This window comes from Pristis pectinata, chromosome 5 (assembly GCF_009764475.1).
Source record: "Pristis pectinata isolate sPriPec2 chromosome 5, sPriPec2.1.pri, whole genome shotgun sequence".
In the NCBI taxonomy this organism is placed as follows: Eukaryota; Metazoa; Chordata; class Chondrichthyes; order Rhinopristiformes; family Pristidae; genus Pristis; species Pristis pectinata.
Genome location: NC_067409.1, coordinates 82,982,994 through 83,010,363, shown reverse-complemented (window position 1 = coordinate 83,010,363; position 27,370 = coordinate 82,982,994). Strand labels below are relative to the sequence as shown.

Here is a 27,370-nt window from a genome sequence, read left to right as displayed (position 1 = left end):
CCCCATCCCTTCCCAGTGCTGTCTGTATGTGGAGTTTGCATGTTTCTTCCTGTGACCAAATGGGTTTCCCCTTGGTACTCCAGTTTCCTCCCTCATTCAAAAGCCATGTGGGTTGGTCAGTTGATTGTCTCCAGCCTGTAGATTTAGAGTCTGGGGGAAGTTGATGTGAAATTGTGGAGAATAATAAAATAAAATATGGGATTAGTGCAGGATTGAAGGCAGTGGGTGCTTGATAGTTGGCAAAGTCTCGGTGAGCCAAAGGGCCTGTTTCTGTGGTCTATTATTCTGGTTATTATATCTTTCTGACTGGCAAAGGTAGGAGGTAAGTGGCTCTGCCAGTGAATAGTATCTCTTTAAGGAGAGCTTCCTGAACCTCAGCACTGAACCAGGCGGCTAGTGTGTACAGAGATGGAGGAACAACAACACGAGTGTGAAGGCTTGTGTGTAATCCTGCAGATTTCTTCACATAGCTTCCTCCATTTGCACCAACCTCACCACCATAACATTTTAAAATTCTCCTCTCCTCCCATTATTTGCTCATAAAATAATCAGCATCAAGACTGCGAAGTGAACAGGTAATCTGCATGAAATTAGAAGCCTTTGTTTTTGTAAACATGTCATGCCAGTATTAAATGTGCTGCTTCGCCTACAATGTTTGGACACTGTTTCCAGGCATAAGTGGTCAGTCAATCCACCTCCATCCATGTGCACTATAATTAATCTCCGCCATATAATTACTGGCTGAGTGTTGTGCAGGAACACTCAGGCCTTATGACTTTTTAATTAGCTATTTTCCTGTGGAGAAATATTTTGAATACTTAACCACAATGGTTCAATAATTCCCCCAACCCCCAAAAAGGAATCTGCTGTCCTTGTGCAGCTGATCTGTGACTCCGGACACGCCACACTACAATGGATCTTTAGCACTCCCTTGAAATGGCAAGCTGCTGTGTCCAGGTTCTACAAGGACAATAAGGTTTGGCTTTGCCAGCAAAGCCTATAAATGAATAAAAAGAACTATCTGCAATTTAAGAACTATCTGCTTGATAAGAATGTTTTATAATGCCTCAAGAAATCCCAAAGAACCTTGCAACTAGCGAAGCACTTTGGAAGTATAGTAGCTGTCATAGTGCAGGGAAACTAGGCAGAACCACAGCACAGTGGTTGCCTTACAACAGTTCTTGAAATAGCCAGCAAGGGAATGTTCTTTCAAAACTGCTACAGATATCAATGAAAAGAATGAAACCAGAAGAATCGCCCTGAAATAACCCATGCACCAAACAGATCACTTGACCCTGCCAAGTCTTTCTTGCCAACATCTGGGGCCATGCTGAAATTGGGAGAGCTAATCTGCTAACTAGTTAACACAACAGACACAAAATAAAACTTGGTTTATACTGTTTACTCAAATCCCCCAGACACTCTTATCATCCTCTCTAGATACGTGCTGTCCCACTAGGAGAGGATACCATTGGGAAATGGTAGGATTCGGGAGTCTTCAACAGGATTCAGTGTCATTGGCAGTAAGGATGCAGCTATACTATGGATGGTGACCTTCAGAGACCATCATCAGCAGTTTTAGTAATACCACTATAGACCAAACTGGCCAAGTACCAAAGCATGTTGCTGCTGGATAAGCTTGTGGCAGGTGTTGAGAGCTTCATCTTTGCCAGTCCATGTGTTGCATCTGCCCCTATCCATGATGGCACTAGTGGGAGGATACTCCCTTTGTATTGTGTGGCACATCTGTTCTAAATGGGGTACATTAGGAACAAATTTATCATTTCAAAACTGGCTGCCTGAATGATGTTTTGGGGCTGGTGTAAAGAAATTGTAGATCAGGAGATTATAGAATACTAGGGGGCCAGTCTGCCATACCATTGAACCAGAATACCAACCCATGTTCATCAGTGAGGAAAGGTGGTGAATAACAGGACCGGTACCAAGAGAAGCTGAAAATGATTCAACAACCAAGTGAAGGTGCAACATGGGATCACATTATGAAGCAGAAGCAGCAAGCTATACACATTCAGCCTCTCTTATCAGCTGAGCAGGTCAAAGTTCTGCAATCCTGCTACATCCTGTTTTGAATGGTGGTGGACAATTTAATACCTGACAAGAGGGAGCCTCAATGAACATCCTTGCTCTCAACGATGGCAAAACCCACCAAACAGCACCTCAAATAAAGCAGCCCATGACCAAGTGGCAAGAGCTGGGCAACATTCAGGCTTGAGCTGGTAATTAACGTTCTTGCCACACAATTTCCAGGCAGTACCCATCTCCAATTGAGTATAATTGTTCCTCATTGATAATTAATGGTATTACCATTGCTGTGTCATCCACCATCAATGTCCTGGGGAGTCATTATTGACTGTAAGTTTAACTGGACCAGCCACATAAATGCTGTGGCTACAAGTACACCTTAGAGATCGGCTGTCCTGTGGTGAGTGACACGTATGCTGACACCCCAAAGCTTTCTCATGCACAAGCCAGGAATGCGATGAGTACTTTGGACTTGCTCTGATGAGTGCACTTCCAACAACACTTGAAAACCTCAACATCATCCAGGGCAAAGCAGCCCACTTAATTGGTACCCCAGACACCACCTTAAACTTTCATTTTCTCCATTACTTGAGCACTGTGGTTGTGTGTGCCATCTACAGAATGCACTGCAGCACACTAACGCTTCTTCATAAGCACCTCTCAAACCCACAGCTTTTAGTGCTTAGAAGACTGAGGGTTAAAGTTGGGTTAGGTTCTTAGGAACATCACCATCAGCAAGTTTCCTTCAAATCATACACCATCCTGATTTGGAAATGTATCTTCAAACTTTTATCACTGGCCCTGCATCAGGAACTATTTGTCTAAAAAAAACACAGGGGAAAACTTTTAGCACATAGACTGCAGTGGTTCAAGGTGGGGACTCACCATCACATACTCGAGTACAATCAGTTAGGATGCACAATTAGTTCCAAGCCTGCCAATGAATCTCACATCATATGAATGAAGGAAAAGCTTGAGACATAAGAAAAGACATAAGGGTGGGGGGCGGTGGGAAAGCAGGGTAAATGCCTTTTTACCTTGTTCCGCGGTGTACTCTGAAAAGGCTAGATAGCACTAAAGAAATAAGCGCCCGCAGCGGTCCTGACGTGCAAATCGGTCGTCTGACCTGGGTATGGGGCGAAAGACTAATCAGTTCCCAGATGTAGGTCACTACAGTTATTACATGGCGTGCCATTGACTGCTTTGGTCCTGGTGCTGCTGGAAAAACTTAAGCTGTATCCAAGCCCCAAGTTAAGAAACGTGTGTGATGGAGAGCGAGTCTGAAAGATTGATGGAAATCCACTTGGGGTTGATGGGAGGTGGTGGTGGTTGGAGAGACTGGACTTGGAGGCTATTTAGGAATTGCAAGGGTCAGAGACCTTGGCACAGCAGAGCCTATGGGTTACCATCTGGGCTGATCGGTTGGTATGGGGTGTTAGTACCACAGGGTGGAGGGTGCTGATGTATAGAGGATAAATGTCTGTGTTTAACACCATCTGGGAGCCCCTCATGCTATGAAAGTGTGGTTGTCTCATGGGTGACCGATGGTGGTCGATGCAGGACAATGTAGACTTATTTCCATGGCAAAGCACCAAAAGGAATGATGTTATTGGATGCACATCAAATGCTCAAATCACAAGCACGACTTGCGTCAAGAAATCCTTGTTCAAAATTATGGTGATGTAAAACAAATCTAAGATGGTTGTTATCACATTTTCCTTTGTCTGAAGTTTATTTCATCACCATGAGATTAAAAGTAAACTATGGTATGCTACTTAATTTTTGGGCTTCTGTGTTTAACTTCTTTCATTGACTTCAGCATTTAAAACAATGATTATTAATTATTCTTGAATGTGGGAATTTCTGTAGAAGGAATCCGTCAAATTCTTGGATGAATACTAGCACCTGTCCGGCAAAGTCCTTCCCCATCTGTCTGTCCTCAACCCCACCCTTTCCCCAACCAATTAACTTGATGTGATTCAGAAAATACCAATTTTGCACTAGAAGGAATGGGGGTGAATTTGTCTCTGTTTACTTGCAGAAACTTTAGAGCCAGACTTTAAATCCTTTCTTTTCTGCATTTACTAGATAGCAAGTTACGTGAACAAAACTGCAACGGATGTTGCTGTGTTACAACGGTCGCTGGCAATCTTGGAATCCATGGTATTGAATAGCTATGATCTCTACCAGAAGGTGGCACAAGAGATTACTATTGGCCAACTGATGCCACATCTACAAGGGTAAGATCTCATCCAGCTCTTACCTGGAAATACACTTAAAATACTGAGTCAGATTAATGTATGTTGGACCTGACTTACTACAAAAATGGGTACCATATTTCAGAACGGAAAAGGTCACCGGAGAAGTCCAAAACTGATATACAGGAATGACGTCAAAACTGTCAGGGCTGGGTAAATAAACTGGGACTCTTTTCTCCAGAAAGAAGATTTTGAAAATTGTGGCAGTGTATAAAATGGGGATATCAATACTGGGGATTGTGAATATAATAGATTGACTAATAAATCCTTTAAGAATTCACAAGAAATTTTTCTACCCAGAGAGTGTTTAGAATATGAAATCCCCTGACTAATTGTAACAGTTGAGTCAAATGACTTAGATGTATCTGAGAACAGGTTAGATGAATGCATGGCGGAAGTAAAGAATAAGAAGGATTAGATGAGGGGAGGATGTAATGGGCTTGAGTTGTAGGGTGTGGAAGGGGTAGGTGAGAGGAAGCTCATGTGGAACATAGCATCAAAGTAGAGCATATCAGCACGTTGACTAGTGCAGCTAAATGGCATGTTTTTGTGCTGTAAATCCTTTGTAAATTTATTCTACTTGTGGCTAAGAGTCTCATGGAATACTGGGGTTTAATTGTACTTTGTGTTTTGTGGAAACTGGTATGCCAAATCCAGTGAGGACTCTTTGTCTGGTTTCTCCAAGTCATTTGTTTGTTGGGTGAAGGAGAATTCCAGTGTTCCAACAAAATTCACAATGAGTGAATTTGAGCAGAAAAGTTAAGGAGAGGTTTAATGGAGTTGCTCAAAATTGCAAGGGGTTGTGATAAAGTGGGTAGGGAGAAACTTTCTCTTGATGACCAGAGGACACAGATTTAAGATAATTGTCAACAAGTCAGGGACGAGGTAATGATACTCAGTACTCAGTTTCCTCTCCAATTTGAAGAGGAATCTGAGCATTTTGCTTGTAGGATTATAGGGAAAGAACAGGACATATTGGGCTCCTCTAAGAGCTTGCACGGGCTCAATGGGATGAATGGCCTCCTATGTTCTTTGATTAATGCACCAATTGTGGTTGGGTGGGTGACAAAATTCTTGTCCCTGCCTTGTGGCTTCTAAAAGGTTACATATCTGACTATCCTCCAATTATTTGTTCTCAGTAGACTGTCTTCTTCCTGGCTTGTTGCAGCAGTAATCTGCTTTCTTGCATTAGCTAGAGTTGAAATAGCAAAATACTTCACGTGCACAGGAAGGCATCGATAAAAACCAAAGTAAAGAAGGAGTGGGCCATACTGCCCTTCGCGTCTGCTCTGCCATTCAGTAAAATTACTCTCCTGCTTTCTCTCCATATTGCTTGATTCCCTTGAGCCTAGGATTAAAATATTTTCCGGAGTTTGAGGGCCACAAAAAAGTAATTGTTGCAAATTCTCACTGGTTGAGGGACTGGGCTAACCCTTCAGTCACTCATTTTCTGTAGAAAATGGCACGAGTGGGAAGACACGGGAAATCATGGCCATTTTCTACAGAACAAGGAACAAAAAGTTAACAGTATTAGTCACTACCCCAGGCTTGTTAATCAGCCCTGCTTCCAGTGCTGTTCATTTTAAGTGCTACAGCTGACTCGTGTTGAGAAACTTCCTATTGAGAGCCAGATATAAAGCAACAGCAGATATTAAGTATTGATCTAGGTCCAGATGGGCTGCATCCTTGAGAGTAGGAATAACAAAACCTGGTTTTGGTTGTCAATTTCTGTCCAAATGTAGACAGAGGGAGAAAACCCAATAATTGCAAGCTATTGGGAAAACTGTTGGAAAGGATAATCTGGGACAAAAGTCATTGTCACATGTGCATGCATAGGTTAATAAATGAAGGTAGATTTGTTGAAGTCAATTGTGTTTGATGGACTTGATCACTTTGAGAGGGTTGATGAGGCTAGTGTTGCTGATGTGTCCATGTCTATCAAGAACATTGAAACCCATAGAATTAAAGGGCAAATAGCAGTGAGGATGCAAATGAGATCACAGAGCACAGAGAGCAGTGGTGAATGGTAGTTTTTCAAACTGAGGTGTTCATGATTCATGAGGTATTCAAACCAAGTAGTCATGATTCCATCCCCGCATCCCCAAGGTTCAGTGTACGGAAAACTACTATTTTAATATATTAATGATTAGATGTACAGGACATAATTTCAGGAAATGGTGAGGAAGGTAGACTTTGGGAAGATGCGGAGAGGTAAAATTGGTAAATACATAGCAATTGAAAGTTGTAACAGAGGACTCTGAAGTGATGCATTTTGAAATGAAAGTTAATATAATAAAATTTTAAAAGTGGATGGGGAGACTTGGGTTGTACCTACTCAGTTCTTTGAAGCTGGAAGAGTAAATTGGAAGAGTAAAGACTTTTTTTGAAAGCTTGCAATATCTTTATAGAGTCATAGAGTGCTGAATCCTTGTAAATCATTGGTTAGGCAGCTGATGAATTGTATTCAATTCTGGGCATCACACTAGAGAAAAGATGGTCAGTTCTTGGAGGGGGTACAGAGAAGATTTATTAGCATGGTACCAGAGAGAGATGATTTTGGTTACTTGGAGGAATTGGAGTGACTGGAATTGCTGTCCATTGAGCAGATTAAGAGAAAATTCTTGCTGCCATATAGGAAGGATGTGATTGTGCTGGAGAGGGTGCAGAGGTGATTCACCAGGATTAGTTACGAGGAGAGACTGGATAGGCTGGGTTTGTTTTCCCTGGAGTGGAGGAGGCTGAGGGGTTACCTGTGACAGCTCCAAACAATTTATGAGGGGAATAGATATGGGAGACAGTAAGAATCTTTTCCCGATGATAGGGGTGTCTAAGACAAGAGTGCCTAGGTTTAAGGTGAGAGGTAGAAGGTTTAGAGGGGATTTGAATGGGAATTTTTTTCACCCACAGGGTGATTGCATTCTGGAACGCACTGCCTGAGAAGGTAATGGAGGCAGATATTCTCACAACATTTAAGAGCATCAAGATAAGCACTTGAATTGCCAGGGCATAGAAGGTTAGGAACCAAGTGGGATTAGTACAGATAAATACAAATGTCGGCATGGACACATTGATTAAAGGACTTGTTTCTGTGCTGTATGCCTCTATAACTATCTTTTAATAGACTGGTGGCAAGAGGATGTCTAACAGAGATAAATTTAAAAGGTTGGAAAATACACTAGAAGAGTGAAGAATTTTTTTTACTCAAGAAGTTATGAATGATGGTGAAAGGAATTCACTTGTGAAATTTGACTTGGAATAGAGGATATACTTGAAGGGTGCAAAAATATGGGCAAGAGTAACAGAGTGGGACTAATTGGATTGCTTATTCATACAGTCAGCAGAGGCATGTTCGGCTGAAGATGCTCTTGCATCATGATTTTGTGAACCTCTTACCAACTAGGAGATAAATTGTTTTCCAGAATTACTTAAATAAGAAAGTGTTTGATATTCAAATGCTCCTCCGTATGACAGTTTTTAATCATAGTAGTTGAGTTACAGCATTGAAACAGAATTACCATATTACATTACAGGCTTTATAAAATTTGTGTGTATATAAATATTAAGGCATCTGAATACATTATGTAGTACTACAGTAGAGTTCTTCCAGTTGTATTTGAGAGGTGATTTGAGGGCAAACCCTTTTTAGAAAATAAGGCATAATAAGAGGTCTAGTTACAAAGCTTTCCTTCAAAAAGCACTTCTCGCATTTAAGCCAAACAGTGTGTTTGCTTTTGACCAAGTGCAGTGAGAAATAAGTCATAATCAATGGGAGTACCACTGCACTGATTTGTGTATGAGAAGTAGATTTTCACAAGAGATTTGCTCTCAGCCAGCAATTTGATTTTGAGACTTGGATGTAAATCTGATTGCTGTGATATAGTTTTACTGACAGAATTGCTGGTGTTGACCTTGTATAAAATGTACAAAACAAATGTGTGTTTCCATACTAATTTGTTTTTGGTATTATTTTGGTTACAAAAGGGTGGATGCTGACATTCAGACTTACACAATTGCTGTGATAAATGCACTCTTCCTTAAAGCCCCTGACGACAGGAGACAGGTAATTATATGGACAGCTTTCAATTTGATATCTAATTCATCAGTTGTCAAGCTGAATACAATGACAATGCATGTTAAACTTGGGTATTTGTGTGATGTTATGTTATCACCACCTCAAAATTAGTCATTGCCTTTTCTAGTTAATAGCTGTTTTGGATTTTTTTTTAAAAAAACATGCTCTTCATTAATTTCCTACTGTATGTTTTAAAAGTGAGGTTGCACCATGCATATTGTTACTGGACTGGAGGATTTGAGAGGATTCTATCATTGGCATTCCTCACAACTCCTTTATTTTGCAACTGCTAAAATTGCTGTGAAATCTTGTGCAGATATTTTACTTTGATAGCCTTGTTTTACTCAAGGTAAATATTGAGAAATGACATTAGTAGATTTGTGTTAGGCAAAGCTATGAAGGGTTTGGGAACCAAAATAGCTAGATGGACTTAGTTCTAGTTGGGGATTAGTTCAAGTTTATCGTCATAGGCATAAATGCCGTGAAAATTAGCTTTTTACGTACAAATATGACAAACGTAAGTTAACATAAATTATGCATACTTTGCATGACAAAATAAACATAATGACATTAGTGCAAGCTGAGAGAGAGAAAAAAGAAATATAGTCCGAAATAGTGTTAGGGTTTTTCAGGTTGGTTCAAGAATCTGATGGCAGTGGGGTAGAAACTGTTGTTGAACCTTGAGGTGTGGTCTTCAGGCTCCTGTACCTCTTACCTGATGACAGCATCAAGAAGAGGGCATGGCCCAGGTGGTGGGACTTGCAGTGCAGATCAACAGCAACATCGGAACAGTGGAACAGGCTCAAGGCTGTGTCTATTCTTTTGTACTTGTATCTCACTTGGTTCAGTGCCCTAGATGATATAGCATGGTTCAATGGCTTAAATGATGCTATGTCCATTTTTATTTCGGGCTCTCTGTCTCTCTGAAATGTTTTTTTCTGAAAGAATGATTCTGGAGGGAATTCTGAGCACTAATTGATCTAAGAACATCTCAATTAGGGCTCAGAACCACCGTGGTTTTGAGCACTGTGCCAAATAATCATTCATTATTGATGGCATGTGAAAGTAGGGATGGTTGAATGAGTTATCTGCTTTATTTTAAGCATTAGTGTTTTGGGTATTTCTGTCCCTCATATAGGGCTGGACCAATAACCCAGAGTACCCAAGTTCAGATTCTACAAAGGGATTTTTGGAAATTAAAATCAGTTTACTACTTGGCAAATAAAAAGTTGATTATTAGTAAGAGAAATTATAAAGCTGTTGGAATGTCTTTTTTTTGTAGTAACTGGTTCAGTCAGTCCTTTTAGTCTGCACTGTACGTGATTCCAGCCGCAAACTATTGACTCTCAATCGCTTCTGAAGTGGGCTTAAAAATTCACACAAACTAGTTCTCACAGTTCAAGGAGACAGGTCACCACTGTGTCCTTTGAGTAATTGGGGGTGGGTAATAAATTCTGGCCTTCCTAGCAGTGCTAATATCCTGAGTATGAATAAAAGAAACATTGGGAGATGGAGGCTGCCAGGCTTATCTCCTTCTATCAATTAGCATTTGTACACCTGCCTCACTAAAACTGCCTTTGAGCCATTTTTCAGTGCTGGATTTGTAAGTTTTTTTAAACTGCTTCAGGAAGTGGTGTATTGTAATTGCTAATCTTTTTATCACTGCTGCCAAAGTTAGGATTTCTCCATTCACCTCTTGGGTGCATTTTGTTAGTTCATATGTTTAAAGCTTGGGGAAATAAGCTGTTTACCTTTTGCTCCTTGTGAATAAGGGTTGGCAAGGTTAGCAAGAATTTTCAAGATCAAGTAACTAAAAGAGCAGCTTCTGAAACAACTGCAATCATCTTTTTGAGCTGACTTTGTGATAGAAACCTGCTTATTAAAAGCTGTCCCAGAGCAAGAAGACAGAGGTTAAAAGTGTGAAACAAAGAGGAAAGAGATCATTAAAAAGAATGAGAATTATAACTAGGACAAAAGGTGAATAAGTGTCATAAGAGAGAGACAAAGAGCCAGGATGTTTGCGTGGTTCTGTGGAGTAGCAAGAACCTGTTTCTGCAGTTTATGGGGGGCGTGGGCGGGGGCGGCGCATTGCGCCGCACCGGTGCCGGTGACCAGAGCAGACATTTGAAGTAAATGTGAAAGTAACCAAAGGTTACTACTAATGCTGAGGCAGATCTGAACTCTTCATTTAAGGCAACTCTGTGTGAATCATGAGCTTCATTGGCACACAAGAATTTTGTGCAAGTGCTGTCAAAACATGAATTGCACACCAGTTGATGTCACTTTGCAAACTCAGTGACTTCTTTGCAAATGTATGTCACAAGAAGGACCTGGATGGAATACACTGATCTGCACCCAAAGTACCCAATTGCATTTAGTCATAGATAAAGGCCCTTTAGCCCACCTAAGTCCATGCTAACCATCAAGCACCCATTTTTACATGGATCTGACCCGAACCTATTTTATTCTCTCTCTCTCTCCCCCCCATTTCCTCCAATTTCTTCTCTCCTCTACATATTATGGGTAATTTGTAGTGGCCTACCAACCCACATGCCTTTGGGATGCAAGCGGAAACCAGAGAACCCAGGGGAATCTCCCCCTTTCATAGGGAGAACATGCAAATTCCACACAGACAGTACTGAGTGTCAGGATTGAACCCAGATCAGTGGAGCTGTGAGGCAGCAGCTCTGCTACCTGTGCCAGTGTTTGTGCTTTACATAGAATTCACTTATCTGGTGCTATGCGAGAGAACTTCAAGCCTTGGATATTTTTATTTACAGTTTTTTAATTTGTGTGTGTTTTAAGTTCAGAAAGCGACATTTGAGCAGCTGGTATTAAGTTCTCTGTGTGCTTTAATCCAAATAAGGTAGGAAAATGACACTTGAGCAGCTGGTATCGGTACAGTTGTGTCAGTTTCACTGTCTGACTGCAGAAGCTGCAAACCTATGAAAATAGTTGCCCTAAAGAATGGCCAATTTCCTCACCCAGTGCTGACAGCCTCCCAGTTTGTGGTTCAGTTTTACCTCACCTGCAGCAGCTGGTTATATGGGAGTACATCTCAGCTGAGTTGATGGGCATTTTTTTCTTGATGAAGTTCAGTTAATTTTGAACCTGATAACAAAAGTCTCATCAAAGTTGAGCAATGTGGTTGCTAGTCTTGGCCTTTTGTGATCTTTATTTCACAAAAACTGGCCTGAACAGAATTGCATGAGAATGACAGAAGCAAGTTTTAATGGTGGGGCCAGGTTGAGAGAGGAAATGCTGGCTTGAAGACAGCTTTTGTTTTGGAATTGCTCAGATTATTCCAGGTGATTCAAGCCAATGCACATCTTAATAAAAAGCAAATGAAATTGAATTTTGCGATGTGACCAGATGAGCTGCCGTGATACGGGGTTAAATGAACTTGGTTCCACAGCTGACTGCTGATGTTCTTTTAATAAGATAAAGCTTGAAGTGTTTTTCACACAAGGGTTCATTAGCAATGCCATTGACACACAAAAATGTGATTCAGGTAGAGTATTTTTTTTATATATGGGGGTCTGCTTGATATTAACTCATTAATGTGCAAGCTGGTGCACTGTAGTTGCATGTCATTTAATTTATCTTTAATGTAGGAATACTGGCTTTAACAACTGTTGGGACCATACTGAACAGGATGAACATTATACCCCCTGAACTTTCACCTTTTTTAGCTTTTTGCCGTTCAGATTTGAGCTTTCATTGTACTTAAATTCAAGCTCTGGAAACCCAACTCATGCAATCTTTTATCAACTGGAGTAATTGAAAATTTCAAGATTGACCTACTTTTTTTCCTAAAGCCATGCATGACCGCATTTAACATGACATCACACATGATGAATATTGTTTAAATTGCCTCAGAGCATTTTTCCACTCTTGTTTTTTTTTTCCATTTTTGAATTGTTCACTTTTGAGACCTGCACTCAGACTTCACAGAAGAAATTGTCCTTTCGCTGGTGACTAAGTTAAGACAACCCAAATCCAGTTCTAATCATCACGTGCCTCAAAGTCCAAGAACTGCAACATTTAGCAGGAGTTGCTGTTAGGTTGTCGATCCTTCTTGAATAATAGAACAGTTAGTTGAATGGGCACAAAGCTTCCAGATTGCACTTTATCTGGATCCAGATAGCATTAGACATATGTCCAATATACTATCAGCAAAGGCACCACTTTTAAAACAGTGACCTCCATATAACAGCTCTAGAAATATAGTGTAATGTTTCAGCTGTTGAAGTAGCTACATGAATGAACCTTACAACCGAGAAGGAGACCATTTGGCCCATCGACTCTCTGCCAGTTCTTTGAGCAACCTCTTCCCTCTCACATGCTTGTCAACTCCCCCCGATTGCCAGTGTGAGCCAAGACCAATGATATAAGATATCCTTGATGAAGATGAGATGATGTAGTGGCTGGACTTTCAGTCCCATTCTTACTCAGAACCTGCAAGAATGTAAGCACCAAAAAAAATCTGTTGCTGCTTCAGAGGGAAAAATTGTTAATGTATATCTTCTCTAGAGACCATAATGCTGACACTTTTAATGTTAAACTCTGGATTATTCAATGCTGACAATTTATGAGATTCATTTTAAGAAACATTTTTGAGGACCAGTTATTATAGAACATAGAAAAACTACAGCACAATTCAGGCCCTTCGGCCCACAAAGCTGTGCCGAACATGTCCCTACCCTAGAAATCACTAGGCTTACCCATAGCCCTCTTATTTTATTCAGCTCCATGTACCTATCTAACAGTCTCTTGAAAGACCCTATCGTATCAGCCTCCACCACCGTTTCCAGCAGCCCATTCCACACACTCACCACTCTCTGAGTAAAAAAACTTACCCCTGACATCTCCTCTATATCTACTCCCCAGTATCTACTCCCCAGTATCCTATGTCCTCTTGTGGCCACCGTTTCAGCCCTGGGGGAAAAGCCTCTGACTATCTACCCGATCAATACCTCTCATCATTTTATACACCTCTATCAGGTCCCCCCTCATCCTCCGTCTCTCCAAGGAGAAAAGGCCGAGTTCCCTCAGCCTGCTTTCATGAGGCATGCTCTGCGTTCCAGGCAGCATCCTTGTAAATCTCCTCTGCACCCTCTCTATGGCTTCCACATCTTTCCTGTAGTGAGGTGACCAGTACTGAGCACGATACTCCAAGTGGGGTCTGACCAGGGACCTATATAGCTGCAACAATACCCCTCTGCTCCTAAATTCAATTCCCCGATTGATGAAGGACAATACACCATATGCCTTCTTAACCACAGAGTCAACCTGCGCAGCCGCTTTGAGTGTCCTATGGACTCGGACCCCAAGATCCCTCTGATCCTCCACACTGCCAAGAGTCCTACCATTAAGACTATATTCCACCAACATATTTGACCTACCAAAATGAACCACTTCACACATATCTGGGTTGAACTGCATCTGCCACTTCTCAGCCTGTCTTATAGCTGTCTTAATGCATGACTGAAAGCAATATTACTTCACTCTGTGAGACATCTTGCTGTCTCAGTGGTGCTTCTAATGAGTTAATCAAAGCTGAACAGTGTCACCACTTCATTCAATGTGTTTCTTCAACCTGTTGCCTGATAATGCAAAGTATATACCCCTTCTCTTCCAGAAAATTTCTACCAAAATTTTTTTTAAAAGCGGCTTTTCCGGATTGGCAAAGCTGACAGTTATCCACTGGTGACAAAAACGTGAGCCCTCAGTCATGTTGTGCAAGACTGAAGTTGGAAGGACCAATAGTGGTGACATTCACATAGAGCTTTTAATTCATCTTGCATCTTACCCAATGCTTACAAAAACATTGGGTCCATGGTGGCTCCCAGAAGAGCAAGGCCATTATTCCCACTGCAAAATGTCTTGGGCTTTACAAGTATGTTATCAAACAAAATTTTAACACAGCCAAAGAAGGAGACATTGGGATAGATGGTCATGTGTTTTGTCAAAAGAGGTAGATTTTAAGGAATATATTAAAGGATGGGAGGTTGCAGAGATTGAGTGGAGAGTTGTAGAAATCTGGGCCTGGACAGCTGAAGGCCAGGCTGCCAAATATGGAGTGAAGGAAATGGAGGAACTGTGGGAGACCAGAAGTGGAGGTGTGGAGAGACCTAGTGGGGCTGGAAGAGATAGAAAGGAGTGAGGCCATTGAGGGCTTGAATCTGAGAACTGAGGTGCTGCTGGAAGTGCATGAAGGTCAGTGTATATGAGTGTGCTGGGTGAACAGTTAAGAAATGGGCAGCAGAAATTTGAATTATCACAGGTTTGTTTAGCTGGTTGTCTAGACAGGGGCCATTTGGAATTATCACTTTGTCTTCCTGACATGGTTAGGCTGTCCTTGTCATTATTCACATTCACCTCCATTGAACCTCTCAATGTGACTATACGTGAGGTTTGCTTCTTGACATTTTAACTCTGAGCTGTATGATAGGAAGCATTCAGGTGTGAATTTGTAGGAAGGGAAGGAGCGTTCTGCGCAAAAGGTGCAGCTATTCAACCAAATCCAGACGTTTCCATAAACAAGCGGAGTACGTGAGAGGGAGAAATATAGCACCTTTCACAACCTTAGGATGTCTCAAAGCACCTGACAGCAACTTGAGTGCTTTTGAATTGTAGTCAATGTTATAATGTTAAATTATTCTGGGGTATTAAAATGGACTGTTTCTAAAAATAATTGCAAGTGCAACCAGCAGTTAACAGGAGAGCAAAACTAAAATCTGAAATAAAAAAGAATAAAATTGCTGGAGAGAAAGCATCAGCGTTTCAGGTCAATAATCTTTCATCTGTGCTGAGAAAAGTTAAAAGGAAACAGAGTTTAACTTGCAGAGAAAGTGGAAAGGGAATAAGAAAAACCAAGATCTGTGATATGGCGGAGGGCAAGGGATTAAATGACAAAAGAGATGATAGTGGAAGAGATTTGTAATAGGACAGAAAAAGAAACAAGTGGTCGGACTACAGTAAATTGGAGGAACAGAATTATTGTTTGAAAATAGTAATGGTAATACTGTGGATCCTGAAAATCTGAATCATAAAGATGCTGGAGATGTGTATTATCTGAAATTGTTGAACTGATATGGCTGGGAATTTCCTGAGATTGGTGAGCTGCCTGTGGTCGCCACACTCCAGCCACTACATCCACGCTTGCCATGAACTGATCCTCCAGTAGCGACTGCTTGAACAAAGCAACTCTGTTTTGATCGACCAGATTCTGAGCAGTACAGGCCCTTCCAGCCGTAAATAATAAACCCTGCGAGTTCAAAAGTTTTATGTCAGGATCGTAAGACTAAAGTTTTAATATTAAATCAAAATGCTTTATTATTTCATAGGTAGAATTCGAGATTGAACTACTTAAAGGCAACGTCCATCATACGTAACTTAAGCAGCATTTGTTCTAGGACTTCTATTACGAGTTTCATTTTTATGAGAGAGTAGGACTTCTTCAGAGTAGCTGCGCTTTACTAGATATTTTCTTAGAAGCACCTCACAGTTCGGGAGTGTGATGGAATGCTCTCCGCTTGCCTAGTTAGGGACAACTCCAACAGCATTGAAGAAGCTTGGTAGCTGGTCAAGCTCCAGGAGAAAGTTTGACCAGCTACCATCCACCCCCAACCCCCCACCTTAAATTTTCATTCCTTCCAACATCTCGTGAGTATCTAGAAAATGCATAGGAGCAACTTGCCAAGAACATGCTAAAATAGCTGTCTGTGCTAGTGAAAAGTACAAGGGCAGCAAACACCCTGAAACACCAGCTGCTCCCAAGTCTCACACCTTTGTAGTTTAGCCGTGTATTGCTGTACCTTTTATGGTGGTTGGATCAAAATCCTGGCATTATCCCTCACAGTGCTATGGGAGCACGTTTATACCAAGTTTCAAGAAGGCTGACCTCCACTTTGTCAAGGGGAGCAAGAGAAAGGCAATTAAATATTGATCGTGCTAGTGGCAGCCAATCCCTGTGAAGAATAATAGAAATGTGTATACTGTTCTCAATGTTTTACAGTGAAAATATTGCTTTACTTGTCACCCAGCCATACCAGGCCTTTCAGTTAAAGGTGCTACTTTTCACTTTGTGATTGTTCCTAGCAGAGTGAGGTGGGGTTAGCACAGATTAGCCAACCCATTGCTATCAATGAGATTCATCTACGCAGGTGGTTAGTACATTCTTTCATTGTGCCGATCTGAAATATCTTATTTCTGCTTGCAACACTAAACTGAGAAATGCTCATTTCCCCTCATTTCTATAGACCCCTATATAATTAGGATCAGCAGCATGCAAACATATTTCTTCACACCAGTACCTTGACTGTCAACGCATGTATGTCAGACAAAATCAATGCCAACCAGGAATCAAATTGTTGAGAATTACAAATAAATTTGGAAAACACATTGATTTTAGGCAGATTTCAAGGCAACGCTTTTATCAGCACTCATTAAACCCAGCCGTGTATGTGCAAGGTCTGACACTGCTTCATCCTGTACACACTTCTTATTCCCCCTTGCTCATTCCCTCTCATGCCAGGCTGATTCATGACCTGAAACTTGTAAGTAATTTAAGAGTGTTCCTAATAATCTGCTGCTTTTGGGCTCAGTTGGTGGATGCAGTTTGATCCTCATCTGATCAAAGATTCTGATCAATGCCCATGTGTTTGCTATTCTAAGTCATTGCAAGTGTGGTTAGTGTAGTGGTCAAGTTACCAAAGAGCATCCAGAGCTCTGGACCATTGAATAATAGACATGTTTGAATTCTACCATAGCAGCCAGGGGATTTTAAAATTCAAGTAATTAAATGAATCTAGAACATTAAGAACAGCTAGTGCTGGTAACAATGAAACTGCTAGCATCAAGATTAGCATCAAGGAAAAAAGGAATATGTCCTTCCGGGGAAGAAACCTAGCTTCCTTACCCAGGCCTGCCTATATGTGGCCAGACCAACCAATGTATTTGGCTCTTATCTGCCTACTCTGTTAGGGATGGATAATCAAAGCCAGCCTTATCACTGATGTTCCAACCTGTGACCTTGTACTGAATGGAAGAACCTTTGCTCGAAACTCAAGATTCTGTTTTGTCCTAAGTTACTTTTACAGTATGGGCTGGGAGTTGCATGTAGGCTGAACCGGGTTAGCTCCCTTCCTTGAGAATTTAGTGAAGTAGCTGGAGGTTTTAGGCCTTTTGTGGAATATTTTTCTGGTACCATTCCACAGATGACCAGACTTGCAACCATGTTGGGATTTGAGCTCGTGACAACTGGGTTGTTTAATAACGATGCACTTAAAGGATTACCACTCAGCATGCTACAGTGGTAGTGCTGTTGTATAGCTTAAGAAGATTAATACCGTACTTGACCTCTACTCAATCCATCCAAACTGACAGTAACGCCCATGTGAGCAGAACAAGTATATTTTAAATGCAGTTTCCATCTGTTCCACATTCTGTCTCCCTAAAAATACAGGAACTAAAATTACAGGCCTTGTTACTGCCTATATATGAAATAGGAGTCATTATCTCAGTAGAGGAAGGTTCCAGATCCTGACACCATTGTGACTGTTTTACTAGCAGTTGACACTTTTCCTTTCATCCGTTCTCATGACATGTTGGGTGACTGTAAACTTGCAGACAATGACATCTTTATAAGACGCCAATACAACAAAGCACTAGTAAGAGAACTGGAGTATCCCTGCCGAAAGGCAAGCATAATTAGCACATGGGGGAAAGAGCAGCAAACATTTTTTACAATGGAAGATAAATGTGAATTGTAGCTAAGCAACACAAGATGGTATTTGTTATGAAATGTGAATACTTTCTGGATAAGATCTATTTATTGATGGGTCTCCTCTGGTGGCTCATAATTACACGTAAGTAGGATCTTCTGTGACAGTCACTGCTTGTGTGTGGATGTTCATATTGCTGAATGATTGGCATCGGAGTCATTATCCTTTTACATAAAGTAAAATTATCATGTTTACGTGAAGCTCTCAGCTTCAGTTTTCTGTTCCTTGTTGAAGAGTAGTATTTGCGGGTTCTTTTAGCAAGGAATAGAACTCTTACTGATTTTAAAATCAAAGAAACTCCAGGCAGTGGAAATCTGAATAAACAACTAGAATTGTTGGAATCATTTAGCAGGTCAATAGTATCAGTGAAAAGAGAAAGAGTTAACATTACAGGTCTAAGACTGTCAAATTTCCAAGACCTTAAACGTTACCTCTGTTTCTCTCTCCACATATGTTACCTGACCTGCTGAGTGTCTCCAGCATTTCCTTTCTTTTTTAATTTTATACTGGATTTTAGCTTTGTGAGGTGTGCTGAATTAGAGATGTCGGCATATCCCTGCATGCCTTTGAAAGTGAATATCATGTTATCTAGCTCACTATGAAGACACAAGAGACTACAGATGCTGGAGTCTAGAGCAACAAACAATCTGCTGGAGGAACTTAGTGGGTGGAGCAGCATCTGTAGAGGAATCCTGATGCAGGGTTTTGACCTGAAACATTGGCAGTTCATTTCCCCCCCCCTCACAGATGCTCCTTGACCCACTGAGTTCCTCCAGCAGATTGTTTGTTGCTGAAGTCTGTGGTAACTGTTTCCTGCTGAGAAACAAAGGACTGCAGATGCTGGATTCTAGATGGAAAACACTGATACTGGAGAAACTTAGCAGGCCGGGCAGCATCCATGGAGAAAAGCAGATGGTCAATGTTTCTGGTCAAGACCCTTCTTCAGGACTGAAGACAGGAAAAGGGGAAGCCCAATATATAGGGGGGAAAACCGATCAGTGATGGGTGGATAAAAGAGGGGAGGCGGGGTGGGCACATGGTGGTGATAGGTAGATGCAGGTAAGAGATAGTGATAGGCAGGTGCAGGGGAGGAGAGGAGAGCAGATCCACCAGGGGATGGGTAAAAGGTACGGAGGCAGGTGGCATGGGGCGAGGAGAGGGAAAGGAAAGAGAGAGAGAGAAAAAATGGCCAGGAGAAAAAAGAGAGAGTGGCTAGGAAAGGGAAAAAAAGAAGAAGCAAGGTGGGGGGGAGGATTGGTGTACTTAAAGTGGGAGAATTTGATGTTCATCCCGTTAGGCTGTAAGGTCCCAAGACGGAAAATGAGGTGTCGTTCCTCCAGTTTGCGTTTGGATTTCTCCCGGCAGTAGAGGAGGCTGATGACTGACATATCAGTGATGGAGTTGGAGAGGGAGTTGAAGTGACTGGTAACAGGGAGATGCAGATTGTGGTTACAGATGGAGCATAGGTGTTCTACAAAACAGTCACCTAGTCTGCGTTTGGTCTCGCCAGTGTAGAGGAGGCCACACTTGGAGCACCAGATGTAGTAGATGATATTAGGAAAGGTTCAGGTAAATCTCCTTCTGTCCACCTATCACTGCTCTGCTTTTTCCTCCTATATATTGGGCTTCCCCTTTTCCTATCTTCAGTCCTGAAGATGGTCCAGACCCGAAACATTGACCGCCTTGCTTTTCTCCACGGATGCTGCCTGACCTGCTGAGTTCCTCCAGCATCTTTTTTCCTGCAGAGTCCCTCATGGATGCCCACAGCACTTTGCCAAAACACGGATGGAGTCACTCCTTCTAGGCTGGAGTAAAATTCTGCTCATCTTGTCATGATTGGCCAATGTCACTGAGATGTAAGATAATGACTACGGAAGTTTGTGATCAAAAACAGCTGTCTGCTTGACATTTAACAATGAGGTGATGAGGAAATGTTGTTTCTCTCAATACTGGAGTTGGATATTTAATTTACAATTGATGTTCAAATCTAAACCAATGAAATATAATCAACATTGTTTATTTTTCTTACATGGTAAAATGCCGTTCACATAATTTTGGACTTAAAAGTGCATTGAGAACTTTCCTATTCAGTATATTAATTTCTTGATAAATTGTGCTAAAGATCTTTAACTGAAATTTTTTTTTCTTTTTCTTCCGCACAGGAAATAGCGAATATCTTGGCCCAGAAACAGTTGCGTGCCATTATTTTATCTGTAAGTCTGGGGAAAAAATATTAGATAAACGTTATTACTTGTTCTTTTACTATAATTGTATATTTTGTTAGAAATGCCTTTTTACTTAAATAGTACCTTTAAAACTGTAGGATGTCATAAGGTACTTAACAGGAACATAATTGCATAAGAATTGAAATTGAGGCAGAGGAGGTGAGAGGATGGGCAAGAGGTAAGTTTTAAGAAGGGTGTTAAAAGAAGAGACATAGATGCAGAGCTTGGGTGCTGCTGCCAGTAGTGGGGTAGCAGCAGGGATGGCAAATTTTGTCAGGTCAGACACCGCATTGGGATGGAAATGTTATCCTTTAACGAACAGATCACTTATGAAGACTCCTGCTGGCCCTGGAAAAATTCTAAGAATGAAACATAAAAGGCCTGTTTTTATTTTTGAATGGCCAATGCATTCTCTTGAAGCAGCAGAGAGCAGGTCAGGAAGGGAATGCCAGAGAGAACAGAGGCTGACGACTGAAGGCATGGCAGTAGTGGAGCAGTGAAAATGGGGATGAGCAATAGGCATAACTGTTGTGGGAAGAACTGCAATAGAATACACCCTCTGCCAGTCAGGCCACTCTTTAACTGTGAATGTTGCATGCTCCTCATAATTGCCTCGGTCTTATGTACGAGCTAAATAAAGGTCAAGAGAATGCCAGCTGGTTTGTAAATGTATTCCACATTCATGATGGTCAGACAGTTCCAACCCACGCAGCCATGTATATTCTCCAGGGAGAGGCAAGAAATCCAGGACCATAAAGAGCAAAAGATTTCTGGAAAATTACTTCCTGACCTTCATCACAAACCAAGACTGGACCAAGGGACAACATTGTCTACACATTTGTTTATTTTAAATCTCCTGCCAGTATCATTGGACCATAAGTAGCACCTCACAAATAAGCTTCCCGATTAATGTGGCACTTGGTGGAGGTTCCAGCCAAAGTGGCAGAAACGTGCTACTGACAGACAGATTTAAAATTGTCAATAAGGATTTCTAAACTGACTACAATTTGAATTGTGTTCGCACTCTAACACTACACAACCAGATAGAAAACTTACTGGTTGAAGCCAGTTTGCATTCAAAGAGAAAGATATAGTGAGGTTTTTTTTTGAGTTGTGTTCATCATTGCTAACTCCCTTTGGATTAAGCTGGCAGTTGTACAAGGACAGCAGTTACTTGGGAGAATTCAAATAGAATGAAATGTTAAAATCAGGTTGAATAGATAAGAACCCACCGGCAGCAGTCCTACAGAATCTACTGTAGTTCCAGCAGGTAGAAAGCCTACAGACAAAGGGCATTACATTTACACAGAATGATTTTTAAATCATATTGAACATTTGGAGAAGCTGTAATTTTCTTGTAAGTTTATTGATATAACCTACCGTACCATTTGATAAAGGCTAGTCTATTTTGAAAGAAGAGAGAGATGGAGCAGTTTAGGAGGCAAACTGCAAAGCTGACAGGTTTGATAGTGAAGTCATGCCTGAGAATTTAAAAAAAAATAATGCAGAAGAGGGCAGAATGATTACATGACTGATGATTACATTTACTCAGTGCACCTAATGTCTCCTGTATGTGACTGAGTGTAAAATCTAGTTTTTATAGTGCTGCTGTGAAGTGTGCTGGGGTATGACTCTAAATTTATACAGAGCCTTTGTATAGATATAATATTACATATACTCATTCATATTTTACACAATAAATTTGTGAAAATCAAGGTCTAAGATTGTAGAGTTCTACCATTTTTCACAGACAAGATGTAGGAATGGAGCAACGAAAGCATTTATAGAAGGACTTGCTTTTTCGTTATCCAGAGTTCATATTGGAAACTCTTGAGAACACAGGAGGTTTGAGGGAGATAAAATTAAGCAAAGGGAGTATAAAATGTGGTTCGCATTGCTTCACATTCTGCCTGAGGGTCCCTATTGTTACTACAGCCAGTCTCCAGCCAATTTGATTCACTGCACACAATGTAAAGAAATTGCAAAGAGTCCTGAATATAACAAAAGCTATGAGACCATGCAACTGTCCAGCTGTAAATTTTGCTCAACGTTTTCCATGTCTGTAGCCAAGCTGATCCAATACAGTTATTACACTACACTTTACCTGACAAGACGGAAAATTTCAGGGCAAACCCAATCCAGCCCAATAGGTCAACCGTTAAACGTTGACAAAATGATGGAAGGTGTCATCAGTGTTATCAGTTGGTACCTCTATCACCAGTAACTTGCTCACTGATCCTTCCACCACAAGTTCTTAGCTCCAACTATTACATCCGCAGCCCTAAGATAGACAGAGGAGAGATTTCCAGAGATGAGAGTAATTGCCCTCAAGATTGAGTGTGTCATCAAGGAGTCCAAGTAACTTGTGGATATGAGGTGAAACCTCCTTACTGACCAGGTACATACATTGTATTGAAGAAGATTGTTGTGTTTGTTGAAAGTCAACTATCTCATCTACATGATATTGTACAGGAGTTGCTCAACGGCAGTGTCTTGGGTACTGCCATCTTCAGGTTCTTCATCCATGACCTCGGTGTTATTCTGATGGCAAATTTCACCCCTTAATAAAAAAGTTCATCCCAAGTCTGCCCACAAGTCTTTTTATTTATAATTCTCTTGAAGTAGAGGCCAGAATATTGAACACTGGGGGGGAAAGAAGCCTACTCCAGAAAATTAAAATTAGGCAAATTATAATCTTGCTTTCACGGAAGGTTTGATCCCAAATTGACTAATTTTACAGGCCATTTACTCAATAACCACTAGAGCTGAAAAATATAAAATGTTCATTGCTGCTGTCTTGAAATACAAAAACACTTGCTCATCTAATTAATATTCATTATCTTGGACAATTTAGGGTATAACCTGTAAAAACATGAGACTTCAAAAGAATATAATTTTAACTTTCTAGTGCAGGTTTCTTGTTTAGTGTTTAACATTCTATCCACTTATTTGAAGAGATTTTTTAAATGACCCATAACATTTGAGATGAGTTCGTCTGTTGGCTGAGCATTCTTGTCATTGTCATTGGAGACGCAAGAGATTCTGCAGATGCTGGGATCTGGAGCAACACGCACAAAATGCTGGAGGAACTCAGCAGGACAGGCAACACCTATGGAGAGAAATAAACAGTCAACGTTTCGGGTCAAGACCCTTCATCAGGACACCTGCTGAGTTCCTCCAGTATTTTATGTGTGTTATTCTTGTCATTGGTCTCTTTTGGATCCCAATACGTGACAAACTAGTATCCTCCACTTCCTTTTAGAGTGATTCAAAAATAGAAAAATCTTCCATTTTGATGATCTAATCTGAAGTAGTTCCATGGGCACACTGAAGAATGAATTTTGGATGAAAGGAAACCAAAGTATTCATTAATATAGTGAGGTTTATGACGTCCGGTCACTTTAAAGCAATTTACAGTTTACGATGTACTCTAACAGGGAAAAGGCCAGGTTTTATTCAGTGTGCGCAGTGTTTGACAAAGCAATAGTTGGCTTCAGTGCACTAAGGCTGGTGTAGGGCAAAGTCTCTCAGGCTTCTTGTTCCTGAGCACTATTTAGTGGCCTCTGCTGGGAAGCTGGAAGGTTGTTTCTAGGTTAGATTTTGTTGCCCTCTGCATTTGAATAGCTCGCCAGCACTCACCATCCCATTCAAAAGGAAAACACCTGCTTGGCTGAAATACCAGAAGGTGAACTGTTACGAACCAGCAACAAAAGAAACACACTGAGTCATGATTCAGTGTTAAAAACTACTTTATTAATAACTACTTATGATAATAAGAAAAATAAAAGTAAAGATGTTAGAATGTTAGAAGTAAAAATGTTAAACCTTGAACATTAACCCCAAAAACTAAATTCTTTGTGTGTGTGTGGCAAAGTCCCAAACTCCAAGTCCAGGAATGGTTCTTAAAGTTCAGTTCAGCAAGCCATAAGGTGAAACATGAGCAAAGGCTTCTTCGACAACCGCCATTGTCTGAGGATAAGATGTAGATGTAGAGAACATAGAGAGAGTAATTACGAAATCCAAATGTTCCACGATGGAACCCAACGACACCTCAGTGTTTACTCGGTAGTGACTTCCTCACCCCGAAAAGCATCCGAATCGTGGTCGTCCACACACATATACCTGTTTCCTTCTACAGGTCAGCAACAAAGTGAACTCCACCGGATTACTTCCAACTTCCATACATGGATTTCAGTGGCAGACACAGTTATTGTTTCTCATCCATCGATAGAGAAAACTAGCAGGCTGGTGTCTCTCTCCCTTCTCTCTCTCTCTTCTTCTCTTATGACTTCTTCAACAACGTCATTACGTCCTTTATCTTCTATTGACGTAAGCACGCCCCACACACAAATACACACACACACACTCTCTATCTTAAAGGGACATTCACTGAGTCCGTAACAGAATAGAGTGCATTGACCCATCATACAGTGAATCAGTACACCCAGGTGAAAAGGAAAGAAATTAGTTAACAAAGCAGAATTTTAAAAACTTAGTAGAACAGCAAGTATTGTTATATACAAATCTTGCCTTGTCTTTCTTGGTTACATGGCCAGTGGGTGTGTAAATGAGGATGGGCTATAAGTGGATTGTTGATACTGTCCTGAACAGAAATTCTTTCTTTGCAACAGCATGTTATTCGTGGAAACCGAAGCATTCAGACTGAAATGGCTCACCAGCTGTATGTCCTCCAAGTGCTGACTTTTAATCTTTTGGAAGACCGAATGATGACGAAGATGGATCCGCAGGATCAAGTGAGTATTTTTCATATATGTGTCTATAATTATGAAAGTATAAAAGTTGGCAGGTCATGTTGCAGCTGTATAAAACTTTGGTTAGACTATGCTTGGAGCATTGTGTGCAGTGGAGGCTTTGGAGAGAGTGCAGAAGAGGTTCACTAGGATGTTGCCTGGATTGGAGAGCATATAAGGAGAGGTTGGACAAACTTGGAGGCTGAGGGACAACCTGATAGAAACTTATAAAATTGTGAGAGGCATAGTTAGTCAGAGTCTTTTGCCCAGGGTGGAAATGTCAAATACTACAGGGTGTGGGTTTAAGGTGAGAGGGGGGAGGTTTAAAGGAGACATACGAGGCAAGCTTTTTTTTCCCCACAGAGAGTGGTAGGAGCCTGGAATTCACTGCCAGGGGAGGTGGTAGAAGCAGATACAATAGCAACACCTAGAGGCATTTAGACAGACATATGAGCGGGTAGGGAATAGAAAGATAAGGACCATGTGCAGGCAGATAGGATTAGTTAGATTGGCATCATGGATGGCACAGACATGGTGGGTTGAAGGGCCTATTCCTGTTCTGTACTGATCTATGTTCTAGTACAGTGATCTGCAACGCAAGTTTACCTAACTCTGTGTCATTTACTGCCAACTCATGCTTTATTTGGAAGCCTCCTCATTGCAACAGCTACCAAGAGCCTTGTTCTTCGGGCTGCTGCAACTGCTTTGGAATTCATTTTGTTTCTGCAATCTTTGAATGCAGTTCATTTTTTTATTATTCATTCTCTGAACAGGTGCAATGTTGGCATGGCTGATGTTTGTCATTCATTTCCAGCTGTCCTGAGAAATAGGAATAGCTTCCCCTTCTTGAGGAGTTCCCTATCACATTCCACAGTGGGTAGTGATTACCAAGTTATAATCAAGCACTTGGATAATAAGGACTAATTGAATGATTTTGCGTGTGTTCCATGTTGAATAACAGCCTTCTATAATGGATTACGTCTGTTTGTTATTATTTGTAATCAGTGCTTGTCATTTTAGTTCATTTCCCAAGTCTTAATTGACACACTTTTTCTGTAGCCCTCAATCTTGTGTCTGGTAAGAGTTTGTTGCGTTTCTTGTCAGTTGGCAACATTAATTTGATGGTACAGTGGTAAGCAAGTTAAAACATTATTTAGGCCTGGGCTTCATCCATCATGCACTAATGAACAGCTCTCTTTCTCTTGCTGAGAAATCTTAGATAAAGGGAGCTTTTTCAATACAATTTCAAGTGGGCACTGTACTATTGCAACAGATTTTCCTCAGAACTTAATACCAGGAGTGGGCCATTTGATTCCTTGAGCCTTCTGTGTTCTTCAGGAAGATCTTGTAGGATCCTGTGTACTGCTTTGGCACAGGCTGACTAGCTGCAGCTACCCTATGTAACTTGGGGAGTGCTTAAAGCTGATATCCAAAAGAGAACTCCATCACATTCAACACTGAAACATTTTAGTTTGGTAAGTATGTCTTAGAAAGTAAATTTAAGTCAGAGTGCTTAGTACCTGATAACGTGAATACATCAGGGTTAGTGAAGTCAGCTTTTGCTATACTGTTTTGGCCTTGTTAGTCTTCCGAGACATAATGAAAGCCAATTTACAGCACTTGGAGAAGGGCGCAGAAGGTAATCTCACAGGAGTTACATTGTAGAGAAATGTCTTTTGACGGGTTGCGCAGCTGATCTCACACCTATTACTTTCATCCAATTCTGTTTAATTGATGAGTCTCCTTCCTGCTTTGTTTTAAAGGCCCAAAGAGACATCATATTTGAACTACGAAGGATTGCGTTTGATGCGGAACTGGAACCAAGCAACAGCGGCAGCATTGAGAAACGAAAATCTATGTACACCAGAGATTATAAAAAACTGGGCTTCATTGTAAGTTCACTCATTCACTGAGGAAACACTGCAAGAGGGAGAAACATGAGGTTGTTTTAAGAGTACTTTTTCTCAGAATCTTTTCTCTTCCAACTTGCACTGCATTGATCAGAATTCTCTTCAAATTGAAACTAGGATAGAGAACAGTTCCTGATGTTTAAAGGTGGATTGATAATGGTGCTGAAGCCAGATAATTAATTATATTTATTTATATTCCAACTTCTTTTCCAATCCTGTTTGTTTACCACAAAATCATTTCCTGTCTCTGTGTTATAAGTCGATACTTATTTAATCCATTGTGTTAGACTCAGGGAGGTGTTTGATTGGTTGCAAACTACCTT

The 27,370-nt window shown here is 40.9% G+C and overlaps 1 protein-coding gene across 1 annotated transcript in view; it reads left to right on the top strand.

Annotated features, from left to right (window-relative positions):
* Positions 1-27,370, top strand: part of LOC127570593 (engulfment and cell motility protein 1-like) — a 188,106-nt gene that overhangs the window by 65,313 nt on the left and 95,423 nt on the right. Inside the window, 5 exon segments of the mRNA XM_052016288.1 lie at positions 4,132-4,283; positions 8,283-8,361; positions 20,324-20,374; positions 25,018-25,140; positions 26,901-27,029. Of these exon segments, the coding sequence (XP_051872248.1) occupies positions 4,132-4,283; positions 8,283-8,361; positions 20,324-20,374; positions 25,018-25,140; positions 26,901-27,029 (534 nt within the window).